This window comes from Oncorhynchus kisutch, linkage group LG2, assembly GCF_002021735.2.
Source record: "Oncorhynchus kisutch isolate 150728-3 linkage group LG2, Okis_V2, whole genome shotgun sequence".
Classification (NCBI taxonomy): Eukaryota; Metazoa; Chordata; class Actinopteri; order Salmoniformes; family Salmonidae; genus Oncorhynchus; species Oncorhynchus kisutch.
The window spans coordinates 58,202,323-58,215,060 of NC_034175.2; the positions used below are offsets into that span (position 1 = coordinate 58,202,323).

The 12,738-nt window shown below is 46.9% G+C and overlaps 1 protein-coding gene across 1 annotated transcript in view; it reads right to left on the reverse strand.

Annotated features, from left to right (window-relative positions):
- LOC109904675 (ephrin type-A receptor 6-like) overlaps positions 1 to 12,738 on the reverse strand; it is a 247,547-nt gene that overhangs the window by 6,610 nt on the left and 228,199 nt on the right. Inside the window, exons 11-15 of the mRNA XM_031798682.1 lie at positions 9,152 to 9,280; positions 8,409 to 8,594; positions 3,615 to 3,676; positions 3,282 to 3,491; positions 2,201 to 2,350 (exon numbers count right to left, since the gene is read on the reverse strand). Of these exons, the coding sequence (XP_031654542.1) occupies positions 2,201 to 2,350; positions 3,282 to 3,491; positions 3,615 to 3,676; positions 8,409 to 8,594; positions 9,152 to 9,280 (737 nt within the window). The remainder of the gene's footprint in view (positions 1 to 2,200; positions 2,351 to 3,281; positions 3,492 to 3,614; positions 3,677 to 8,408; positions 8,595 to 9,151; positions 9,281 to 12,738) is intronic.

The window sequence follows — 12,738 nt, forward strand, 5'->3', positions numbered from 1 at the left end:
TGCTTGTTCTATGTTTATCTGTCTGCATGCTACGTGTTGCTTGTTCTATGTTTATCTGTCTGCATGCTACATGTTGCTTGTTCTATGTTTCTCTGTCTGTGTGCTACATGTTGCTTGTTCTATGTCCTCTGTCTGCATGCTACGTGTTGCTTGTTCTATGTTTATCTGTCTGCATGCTACATGTTGCTTGTTCTATGTTTCTCTGTCTGTGTGCTACATGTTGCTTGTTCTATGTCCTCTGTCTGCATGCTACATGTTGCTTGTTCTATGTTTATCTGTCTGCATGCTACATGTTGCTTGTTCTATGTTTCTCTGTCTGTGTGCTACATGTTGCTTGTTCTATGTTTATCTGTCTGCGTGCTACGTGTTGCTTGTTATATATTTTTCTCTGTCTGCGTGCTACGTGTTGCTTGTTCTATGTTGTTCTGTCTGCGTGCTACGTGTTGCTTGTTCTATGTTGCTCTGTCTGCGTGCTACGTGTTGCTTGTACTATGTTTCTCTGTCTGCGTGCTACGTGTTGCTTGTTCTATGTTGGTCTGTCTGCGTGCTATGTGTTGCTTGTTCTATGTTTCTCTGTCTGTGTGCTACGTGTTGCTTGTTCTATGTTTCTCTGTCTGTGTGCTACGTGTTGCTTGTTCTATGTTTCTCTGTTTGCATGCTACGTGTTGCTTGTTCTATGTTTCTCTGTCTGTGTGCTACGTGTTGCTTGTTCTATGTTTCTCTGTTTGCATGCTACGTGTTGCTTGTTCTATGTTTCTCTGTTTGCATGCTACGTGTTGCTTGTTCTATGTTTCTCTGTTTGCATGCTACGTGTTGCTTGTTCTATGTTTCTCTGTTTGCGTGCTACGTGTTGCTTGTTCTATGTTTCTCTGTTTGCGTGCTACGTGTTGCTTGTTCTATGTTTCTCTGTCTGCGTGCTACGTGTTGCTTGTTCTATGTTGGTCTGTCTGCGTGTAATGTGTTGCTTGTACTATGTTTCTCTGTCTGCGTGCTACGTGTTGCTTGTTCTATGTTGGTCTGTCTGCGTGCTATGTGTTGCTTGTTCTATGTTTCTCTGTCTGTGTGCTACGTGTTGCTTGTTCTATGTTTCTCTGTCTGTGTGCTACGTGTTGCTTGTTCTATGTTTCTCTGTTTGCATGCTACGTGTTGCTTGTTCTATGTTTCTCTGTCTGTGTGCTACGTGTTGCTTGTTCTATGTTTCTCTGTTTGCATGCTACGTGTTGCTTGTTCTATGTTTCTCTGTTTGCATGCTACGTGTTGCTTGTTCTATGTTTCTCTGTTTGCATGCTACGTGTTGCTTGTTCTATGTTTCTCTGTTTGCGTGCTACGTGTTGCTTGTTCTATGTTTCTCTGTTTGCGTGCTACGTGTTGCTTGTTCTATGTTTCTCTGTTTGCATGCTACGTGTTGCTTGTTCTATGTCCTCTGTCTGCATGCTACATGTTGCTTGTTCTATGTTTCTCTGTTTGCATGCTACGTGTTGCTTGTTCTATTTTGATCTGCATTGAAATTGTTTTTAATAACCTGCCCAGGGACTGTGGTAGAAAATTAGTCGGCTGGCTAAAACAGTCCCTTTTACTGTAACGTTGACTAATGTGCACTGTCGCTGTAACAAATCAAATGAACTCAACTCAAACTCAACTCATACAGTATGGAGATTCATAAGAAAGGACTTTCACAATCCCCATTAAGACTCCCAGGTTAACGCCATAGAACTCGCCAGCTTGTAGTCCTAAAACACGCAAATTAGTTACCTTTATTTCGTTCGGCTATTCCTATGGGGGAAATGAATAGGAAAAGAGTGTGGTTTTGGGATAAACACAGAAAATAAGGTCTGAGGTTAACATAGGCTTTGGAGATCTTATATGTTATGTTCCATGAGATAATATCAGCCAGTTAACATGAACTTTCTGAATGATGAAGCCTTTAAGTACTTTATGTGCTTGTTTTTATTACATAAATGCTTCACAATTCACAAAAAGTGACGTTAGCTGATGAAGATCACATCATACAACAACACCTATAAGATTTCCTAAGCCTATGTTTACCACAGATGTAATTTGCGTCATTTATTCAAAAACCCTACAAAAAAAAAATGAATTTCCCCATAGGCTTCGGAAAAAGAACCATGGTGGAGTTAGTGTCTACAAAAAGACGCCATTACTATTGCTCTCTATAGTGAAGACCTCATTCACAACTCACGTCCTGATTGGACATCTCCCAGTAAGGCCGCTCCCCGTATGACATCACTTCCCACATGACGATTCCGTAGCTCCAGGCATCGCTGGCTGATGAGAACTTCCTGTAGGAGATGGCCTCTGGAGCTGTCCACCTGATAGGGATCTTACCTCCCTGTTCTCACACACACACACACACGCACGCACACACACACACACACGCACACACGCACGCACGCACGCACACACACACACACACACACACACACACACACACACACACACACACACACACACACACACACACACACACACACACACACACACACACACACACACACACACACACACACACACACACACAGGTTCCATCTGCTTTGTAACAATACATGCTTGAGGAAATATGTGCAATTTATAGACCATATGCTACAGTCTCACAGTGTGATTGCACTTTTCTGAAGTCTCTTAAGATGTACACACACATTTTCACAGTTTGAGACTTTGTGTCAAGGTACAAGTAAAAGCTCTGAGGTGCTTTAACAGCAGAACTAACCTCGCTCCTCTCTCCCTTTTACTCATTCTCTCTCCCTTCCCCCCCCCCTCTCTTAAAATGAGGGCAGAGTAAAATCACCAGTCGGCACAAATCCGTAGCATGTATTCTGGCTGTAACCCAACCCCCTGCCCCCTAGCCCTACCAAACCAAAGTCCTTCTGAGTGGAAAATGGTTTACAGACCCGTGAATGCCCCCAAAAGCAACATGTCCTATTCTGTTCTCTCCCTCTTTCTCTCCCCTCTCTCTTTTCCAGACCCCAGAAAGCACCACTTCCCCTCAGCATGACTCTGTAACCCAGAGAATAGAGGTCACCAGGAGGCCAGGCAGTCAGAGAAGCGCTTTAACTTTCCACTGAAACACTGTGTAAGTGTTTTCTTTGAAGCATACAGCCTATACACTCCAGAAAGATGACAAAAAGAACAACAGAGGATTTATGGAGGTTTTGCAGGGAAAAGTAGCAACATATGACTTGTGTTTCTCTTGTTTGTGTTTGTGTAGGGGTTAGAGATCAAGGGTTAGGAGTTAGAGGTCAGGGGTTAGAGATCATAGTTACCGTGGTGGTGTAAGCAGCCTCTGGGTCGTCCTCCAGGACTCTGGACAGGCCGAAGTCAGACACCTTACACACCAGGTTGCTGTTGACCAGAATGTTGCGGGCGGCCAGGTCTCTGTGGACGTAGCCCATGTCAGACAGGTACTTCATGCCCGACGCAATGCCACGCAGCATGCCCACCAACTGGATCACTGTAAACTGGCCATCATGTGTCTAATAAAGAGAGGGATACAAGAGAGAGAGCTTTTCATTTGTGATGTCTATTTGTTTGTTTATAATTGAAAATCAATAAACAATAAAGAAAAAGAAAGAAAACAATTGTTCTTCGCTTCTCACCCTCAGGAAAGAGTCCAGAGATCCATTCTCCATGTACTCCACCACAATCATCACAGGTCTGCCTGAAATCACAGCACACAGCACCACCAGGTCAGTCAGATCCCAGCAAACATGACTCCATTGGCCCCATCTGGGTGTTCGGTGGGCACGGACTAGCCCACATCAAGCCCACACCAGCCCAACACGGATTAGCCCACACCAGCCCAAAACAGGCTAGTCCACATCAGCCCAACACAGGCTAGCACACACCAGCCCAACACAGGCTAGCCCACACCAGTCTAACACAGGCTAGCCCACACCAGCCCAACACAGGCTAGCCCACACCAGTCCAACACAGGCTAGCCCACACCAGCCCAACACAGGCTAGCCCACACCAGTCCAACACAGGCTAGCCCACACCAGCCCAACACAGGCGTGTTCCGTTGTGTGACATCAACAAATGAATTATATTGTTCACTGCCAATGACAAAGTCTGTAACAACTTTATTGTTTTTCATTCCAGTTCTCTGCTGCCTGTGACTGGAACGAATTGCAAAAATCGCTGAAGTTGGAGACTTTTATCTCCCTCACCAATTTCAAACATCTGCTATCTGAGCAGCTAACCGATCACTGCAGCTGTACATAGTCTATCGGTAAATAGCCCACCCAATTTGACCTACCTCATCCCCATAATGTTTTTATTTATTTTTCTGCTCTTTTGCACACCAATATCTCTACCTGTACATGACCATCTGATCATTTATCACTCCAGTGTTAATCTGCAAAATTGTAATTATTCGCCTACCTCCTCATGCCTTTTGCACACAATGTATATAGACTCTCTTTTTTTTCCTACTGTGTTATTGACTTGTTAATTGTTTACTCCATGTGTAACTCTGTGTTGTCTGTTCACACTGCTATGCTTTATCTTGGCCAGGTCGCAGTTGCAAATGAGAACTTGTTCTCAACTAGCCTACCTGGTTAAATAAAGGTGAAATAAAAAATAATAAAAATTGTTTTTCTGAAATGACATACCTGGATGGCAAACCAACAGGGTGGGCCTGTCTCAGGTGAGAGACGGGCCACCTGCTTTGGGGCCAATGTAAAGCTGATGAGCAAAGGTTCATTGGTCCAATGTGGGCAGCCTACCTACATAGATCCAATATTGTAATCAGCATTAGGCCCACATCGTGACAATGTGGGCATGTTTTTTGGGAAAAGATGGGCTTATTTCAGGCAAAGTGAGGGCTGCCCTCACCAGATATGGGCTGCCCTCACCAGATATGGGCTGCCCTCACCAGATATGGGCTGCCCTCACCAGATATTGGCTGCCCTCACCAGATATGGGCTGCCCTCACCAGATATGAGCTGCCCTCACCAGATATGAGCTGCCCTCACCAGATATGAGCTGCCCTCACCAGATATGGGCTGCCCTCACCAGATATGAGCTGCCCTCACCACATATGGGCTGCCCTCACCAGATATGAGCTGCCCTCACCAGATATGGGCTGCCCTCACCAGATATGGGCTGCCCTCACCAGATATGGGCTGCCCTCACCAGATATGGGCTGCCCTCACCAGATATGAGCTGCCCTCACCAGATATGGGCTGCCCTCACCAGATATGGGCTGCCCTCACCAGATATGGGCTGCCCTCACCAGATATGGGCTGCCCTCACCAGATATGGGCTGCCCGCACCAGATATGGGCTGCCCTCACCAGATATGGGCTGCCCTCACCAGATATGGGCTGCCCTCACCAGATATGGGCTGCCCGCACTGGGCCAATACCTTGGGGATCAATGTGGAGCCGAAGAGCAAAGGCAAAAAAGAGCAAAGGGAAAAAAGCCTAAGTGGGGCCAATATGTTTGCTCCCATTGGGGACACATCATGCCAATGTGGACATGTTTGCTGGAATATGTAAGAGATATGGCTAACAAGCCTGCACACCCAGTAGGTCTCCAGGACTGGAGTTGGAGAACCTTGCTCTACAGTAATACTACTATAATCCCAAGCAGAAGTTATCTTCTGCATACTGGGTAGATCACCATTGTGTCAATAGAAGAGTGTAAGGAGGAGTTTCCCTGTGTTTCATTAACCCCTGTTTGCTGAAGGACTCAGAGTGGAGTCACTCTCTCCATACAGTGGTTAATAAGAGATTAACCACAGGATAGAATAGATACTTTATTCTCAATTTTTGTGTTATATGGAAATTTGTCCCAACCCCCACAGCCACTCAAACGTTGAGAGGAAGTAATCCATGGTACAGCACCATTGGAGCAGATTGGGGTTTAAATGCAAGGGTTGGTACTCTCTCTAGCCTCTAGGCTACCTGCTGGCCCCATTTGCATTAGCACGGTGTTTCACAGTCAGAGTCTATGGGCCTGGGGAGAGATTAGTGTTAGCCTTTAGCATTAGCATGCTGTTCCTGGTCAGAGTCTATGGGCCTGGGGAGAGATTAGCGTTAGCCTTTAGTATTAGCATGCTGTTCCCGGTCAGAGTCTATGGGCCTGGGGTGAGATTAGCGTTTCCCTTTAGCATTAGCATGCTGTTCCTGGTCAGAGTCTATGGGCTTGGGGAGAGATTAGCCTTAGCATGCTGGTTCACTGTGAGGGTCTATAGGCCTGGGGAGAGTGGACAGTAATCCACCACTGGATTAATTAACATCCTGTTTGATTAACAGCCTGATCTAATTACTGGCCACTGTTATCACTCTTTAGTCACACCGGAGGGGAGGAGAGGGAGACATGTGGGAGGTCAAGGGAATAGAAGGTAAGGGCAGAGAGAGAGAGAGGGGGAGCTGGGCTTGAGGAGTAAGGACATAAGAGAGAAGTAGAACAGGGGTTGAAGACAGAGGTCTCCCCCTGCCTCCCATGGGTTCACCCATCTCCTCTCTGTGGTCCCCCAGTGGGTGAGTGTGCTGCAGACTGCACTAATTACAGGATTACACACAACACTGTTGAGAGAGAGAGAGAGAGAGAGAGAGAGAGAGAGAGAGAGAGAGAGAGAGAGAGAGAGAGAGAAAGAGAGCTATGGGCAATTTAATATAGTTTAATAATGGATTAAAGACAGCAGACAGATGTATTCCATTAGAAATCATACGGCCAAATCCATAAAACGACACATTTATAATAAAACAACGTTTTTCAGAGCCCATTGATTTGTGTGTAGCCCATCAAGGACACAGAGTGAGTGTCATGGCTCCATGGTAATGAATGAGAGTGAACACTATAGGAAACCCCACTGTTCAAACTCATCAGACATTTCACAGCCCCTGATCCACACAGACAGCTGACTGGTTCTGCCAATCGCTCGTTTAGACACGCTAAAGAGACATTCTGTTTATTCCTTCCAGTATCCTGTTAATCTGGGTAATTGGCCCAACAGACTGGCAGTAACGACAGGCCCGCTGTGAGGCTGTAATATCGGAATATCAAATCTGAGATGAGAAATGAAACGGGATGGGAGGTTAAAAAGCGTGACCCCGCCACGGTTGAATTAGAACTAGGCCTCATTGTCATGGTTACTCAGTTTCCTGTCAAATGTGCTATTTCAATTGCATCACACTTTCTGGAGGACTTAGTTTCAGTTAACAAATAGCCATTTCAGTGAAGTGAAATAACCTTGGCGCTGATATCCCTGGCCTGCTATTTGACTCCGGTGACTCAGTTAGCCAGCCAGGACCTGAATGGAGCTCTGTGGGGGAGACTTCAGGGGCTGTATGTCCATGGTGTTGACCAAATTATACTTCTCTCTCTATCAGGTCAGTAGCTAAGAATCAGTGTGGACCAGGCCTGCTGCCTTCTCTACGTAAACACCTCTCTCTCTTCTCTCTCTCTTCCTCTACAGAAGCCCATCCATAGAAAAGAATGAAAGTGTCAAGTGGTGATGAGTGTGGAGCTTTACCTGGTGTTTCTGTTCAGGTAAGATACAGTCACACCCTGATACCTCTCTCTTTTAATGAGTCTCTGAAGAGGTTGAGGAGAAAACAACAGATGGAGAGAGACAGAGGGAGAAAAAGAGACAGAAAGGGAGAGAAGAGTGTCTGAGAGTAAAGACAGAGATATAATAGGGAGAAAACGATGGAGAAAGTGACAGAGTGTGTGGAGTCGCTACAGAACAGTAGACTAGTGTGGAATGGCTGCTACGCCTTGTGCTGTAGTGTGTGTGGAGTCGGTACAGAACAGTAGACTAGTGTGGAATGACTGCTACGCATTGTGCTGTAGTGTGTGTGGAGTCGCTACAGAACAGTAGACTAGTGTGGAATGGCTGCTATGCATTGTGCTGTAGTGTGTGTGGAGTCGCTACAGAACAGTAGACTAGTGTGGAATGGCTGCTACGCATTGTGCTGTAGTGTGTGTGGAGTCGCTACAGAACAGTAGACTAGTGAGGAATGGCTGCTATGCATTGTGCTGTAGTGTGTGTGGAGTCGCTACAGAACAGTAGACTAGTGTGGAATGGCTGCTATGCATTGTGCTGTAGTGTGTGTGGAGTCGCTACAGAACAGTAGACTAGTGAGGAATGGCTGCTATGCATTGTGCTGTAGTGTGTGTGGAGTAGCTACAGAACAGTAGACTAGTGAGGAATGGCTGCTACGCATTGTGCTGTAGTGTGTGTGGAGTCGCTACAGAACAGTAGACTAGTGTGGAATGGCTGCTAGGCATTGTGCTGTAGTGTGTGTGGGATATTAAGCCATATGCAGCCATGGGGAATGGCTGGTTGTAATGACTCAGTCCCTGTGTCAGAGGCAGCTATCCCACATAAAGACACACTTCCATCTGTCTATCTGTCCATGCAATTCCCATGATCCTCCTTACTTTTGGTGACCACGCCCTCCAGCCTGATGATGTTTGGGTGGTCAAACTGTCCCATGATGCTGGCCTCTCGGAGGAAGTCCCGCCTCTGGCGCTCCACGTAGCCGCCCTTCAGTGTCTTTATCGCCACGGCAATCTCCCTCTTCCCCGGTATCCGCAGACGACCGCTACACACCTCCCCGAACTCACCTGGAACGCGCGAGCACACACACACACACAGTACCAATATGAAACCACTGGTGGGCACTGTTGCAGTGCAGAGACAACTCCACAACACATTTAACTCTCTGAATGATTAAACTCTCTAGAACAACCCTGCAATCTATTCATTGTCTCTCCTCAGTTCTCTAAAACTCTAACACTTTTAATTTCCCCCCTGTGAGGGTGTGTGTGTGTGTGTTAGGCTTTTAGATTGTTATACTGAGCAGAGAGAAATGACACTTAAATCAGGTGCTGGGAGAGAGAGCATAAGCTTTCTACTGTATAGGAGAGATATGATTAACTTCCTTTCTGTAAAATGAAAACAGATTGCTTCATATGGCATATTACACTGTGTTAATATCACACCCAAATGCCAGACCCATTCACACCCAGTAGGGTATATATAGAGAACACTGTCTAAAGGAGCTTCTGTAATGGTAGATAATAAACACTACTGTATATATATTGTTACCATACATTGCTTGTTCTTTCCATGCCAATGAAGCCTTTTGAATTGAATTGATAATTGAGGATAGTGCGCCAACCTGCTCCAATAACTCTTTCTATACGGATCCGGGTCGGGTCAATCTCTTTGGCAAACTCATGGACAGCCTGGGTAGGATCCTCATAGGTGTCTGGATCTACATAGGCCTTTACTCCCGGGAACGGGAGAGCTGAGAGAGGACAAGAAAAGACAGACAAAACAAGAGAAGCAAAAAGAGGAGAAGAGAAGAAGATAATGAATTCCAGGGACAAAGGTCAAGAGAAGAGAGACTGGCTTCTGACTTTGGTTTCTTTGCTACCTGCCTCCTTCTGCCTTTCTTGTCTTTGCTAACCTCTAGCTGTGAGATATCAGTCTCCCTCTCTTTCCAAACAGAACAATCCATGGTCATGCCAAACAGGGCTCCAGCAGTAACCCGAAGACACAATCAACCTCGAAAACAGCCACTTCTGGACGAAACTAAACTCTGAAGGTTGGAAAGATACATCAATATATCACTGGAGAGAAAGAGAAGGAGGAAGAAAGAGAACAAAATAGAGAAGTAGGAGGAAAGTGAAGAGGAGAAGGTGTCCTCTGTCCTCCACTGATGAGCAGGGCAAGCATAGCTCCGAGACACATAGACAGTCTGGATGGAGTCAAGGCAAGCTGTTAACAGAGAGAGAGGGAGAGAGAGAGGAGGCAGATATACTCACTAGGCAGTAAGAGGCCCTGCCAGCCTGACTCTCCTGGGTGTGTTTTCAATCTCAGAGCTCATCCTGCTGTCTGTCTGTTCCTCTACCACTGGCCTCAACCCCCCCCCCCCCCCCCCCCCCCCCCCCATCCCTTTCACCCTCCCCTCTCTATCTCCTTCTCCTTCCGAGTCATTTCCCTTTTTGTCTATCTGCACCTTTCTCTTCATGCATCACCCCGCCTTACCTCTTCTTACCCTTTCCCTCTCTACCCCCCCCCTCTCATCACAGGGATAAAACAGTGGAGATGGAGAGAGAAAGAGCTGTAACTAGATTCAGCCAAAAGGCAGGACACATAGAGGACTTCAAATGGATTTTGAAGAGGAAAGAGGTATGCAGGAGAGGAGGGAGAGAGAGAGAAAGAGAGAGAAAGAGAGGGAATGACAGAGAGGGATAGGTGGAGGTGTTTCAGAGCGTTTTGTTCTGTGGATGTGTTTAAAGGTGCCTATGTATCACTCCTTCTGACATCCCTCCCTCTCCCTCCCTCTTGCTCTCTGTCTGTAGTGTAAAGGTGCCTATGTATCACTCCTTCTGACATCCCTCCCTCTCCCTCCCTCTTGCTCTCTGTCTGTAGTGTAAAGGTGCCTATGTATCACTCCTTCTGACATCCCTCCCTCTCCCTCCCTCTTGCTCTCTGTCTGTAGTGTAAAGGTGCCTATGTATCACTCCTTCTGACATCCCTCCCTCTCCCTCCCTCTTGCTCTCTGTCTGTAGTGTAAAGGTGCCTATGTATCACTCCTTCTGACATCCCTCCCTCTCCCTCCCTCTTGCTCTCTGTCTGTAGTGTAAAGGTGCCTATGTATCACTCCTTCTGACATCCCTCCCTCTCCCTCCCTCTTGCTCTCTGTCTGTAGTGTAAAGGTGCCTATGTATCACTCCTTCTGACATCCCTCCCTCTCCCTCCCTCTTGCTCTCTGTCTGTAGTGTAAAGGTGCCTATGTATCACTCCTTCTGACATCCCTCCCTCTCCCTCCCTCTTGCTCTCTGTCTGTAGTGTAAAGGTGCCTATGTATCACTCCTTCTGACATCCCTCCCTCTCCCTCCCTCTTGCTCTCTGTCTGTAGTGTAAAGGTGCCTATGTATCACTCCTTCTGACATCCCTCCCTCTCCCTCCCTCTTGCTCTCTGTCTGTAGTGTAAAGGTGCCTATGTATCACTCCTTCTGACATCCCTCCCTCTCCCTCCCTCTTGCTCTCTGTCTGTAGTGTAAAGGTGCCTATGTATCACTCCTTCTGACATCCCTCCCTCTCCCTCCCTCTTGCTCTCTGTCTGTAGTGTAAAGGTGCCTATGTATCACTCCTTCTGACATCCCTCCCTCTCCCTCCCTCTTGCTCTCTGTCTGTAGTGTAAAGGTGCCTATGTATCACTCCTTCTGACATCCCTCCCTCTCCCTCCCTCTTGCTCTCTGTCTGTAGTGTAAAGGTGCCTATGTATCACTCCTTCTGACATCCCTCCCTCTCCCTCCCTCTTGCTCTCTGTCTGTAGTGTAAAGGTGCCTATGTATCACTCCTTCTGACATCCCTCCCTCTCCCTCCCTCTTGCTCTCTGTCTGTAGTGTAAAGGTGCCTATGTATCACTCCTTCTGACATCCCTCCCTCTCCCTCCCTCTTGCTCTCTGTCTGTAGTGTAAAGGTGCCTATGTATCACTCCTTCTGACATCCCTCCCTCTCCCTCCCTCTTGCTCTCTGTCTGTAGTGTAAAGGTGCCTATGTATCACTCCTTCTGACATCCCTCCCTCTCCCTCCCTCTTGCTCTCTGTCTGTAGTGTAAAGGTGCCTATGTATCACTCCTTCTGACATCCCTCCCTCTCCCTCCCTCTTGCTCTCTGTCTGTAGTGTAAAGGTGCCTATGTATCACTCCTTCTGACATCCCTCCCTCTCCCTCCCTCTTGCTCTCTGTCTGTAGTGTAAAGGTGCCTATGTATCACTCCTTCTGACATCCCTCCCTCTCCCTCCCTCTTGCTCTCTGTCTGTAGTGTAAAGGTGCCTATGTATCACTCCTTCTGACATCCCTCCCTCTCCCTCCCTCTTGCTCTCTGTCTGTAGTGTAAAGGTGCCTATGTATCACTCCTACTGACATCCCTCCCTCTCCCTCCCTCTTGCTCTCTGTCTGTAGTGTAAAGGTGCCTATGTATCACTCCTTCTGACATCCCTCCCTCTCCCTCCCTCTTGCTCTCTGTCTGTAGTGTAAAGGTGCCTATGTATCACTCCTTCTGACATCCCTCCCTCTCCCTCCCTCTTGCTCTCTGTCTGTAGTGTAAAGGTGCCTATGTATCACTCCTTCTGACATCCCTCCCTCTCCCTCCCTCTTGCTCTCTGTCTGTAGTGTAAAGGTGCCTATGTATCACTCCTTCTGACATCCCTCCCTCTCCCTCCCTCTTGCTCTCTGTCTGTAGTGTAAAGGTGCCTATGTATCACTCCTTCTGACATCCCTCCCTCTCCCTCCCTCTTGCTCTCTGTCTGTAGTGTAAAACGGAGAGAGGGGTGTTACCAATCTCTCAAAGCCTGCTACGGCCAGGGGTTAGGGACACACTTCATCCACATTCACATCTAAACGAATAGAGGCTTGGAAATGGCAGACATGGTTAGAATTGATTGTATGCAAATCGTCCACACAACGTTTCTCTCCAGGGTAGTTCTCTTTAGCATGAAATGGACAGAGAAGCTCAATAACGTAAAGTGTTTGCGTGGAAAATCTATTTTAAGCTTTAAGTCTCGCCACAGTTTATCTTCATCTTTCAACACACAAACTCACAGAAGGCTGAAATAATCAAATTCAATTTGTCTGTACACCTCGAATTGATACAATTTAGAGAAGTGATGTGAGTCTGTGACTAGAAATCGGAGTGTTTGACAGAAAGAGAGAGATGGAGAGAAGACAAGTAGAGAAGGAGAAAATAAACA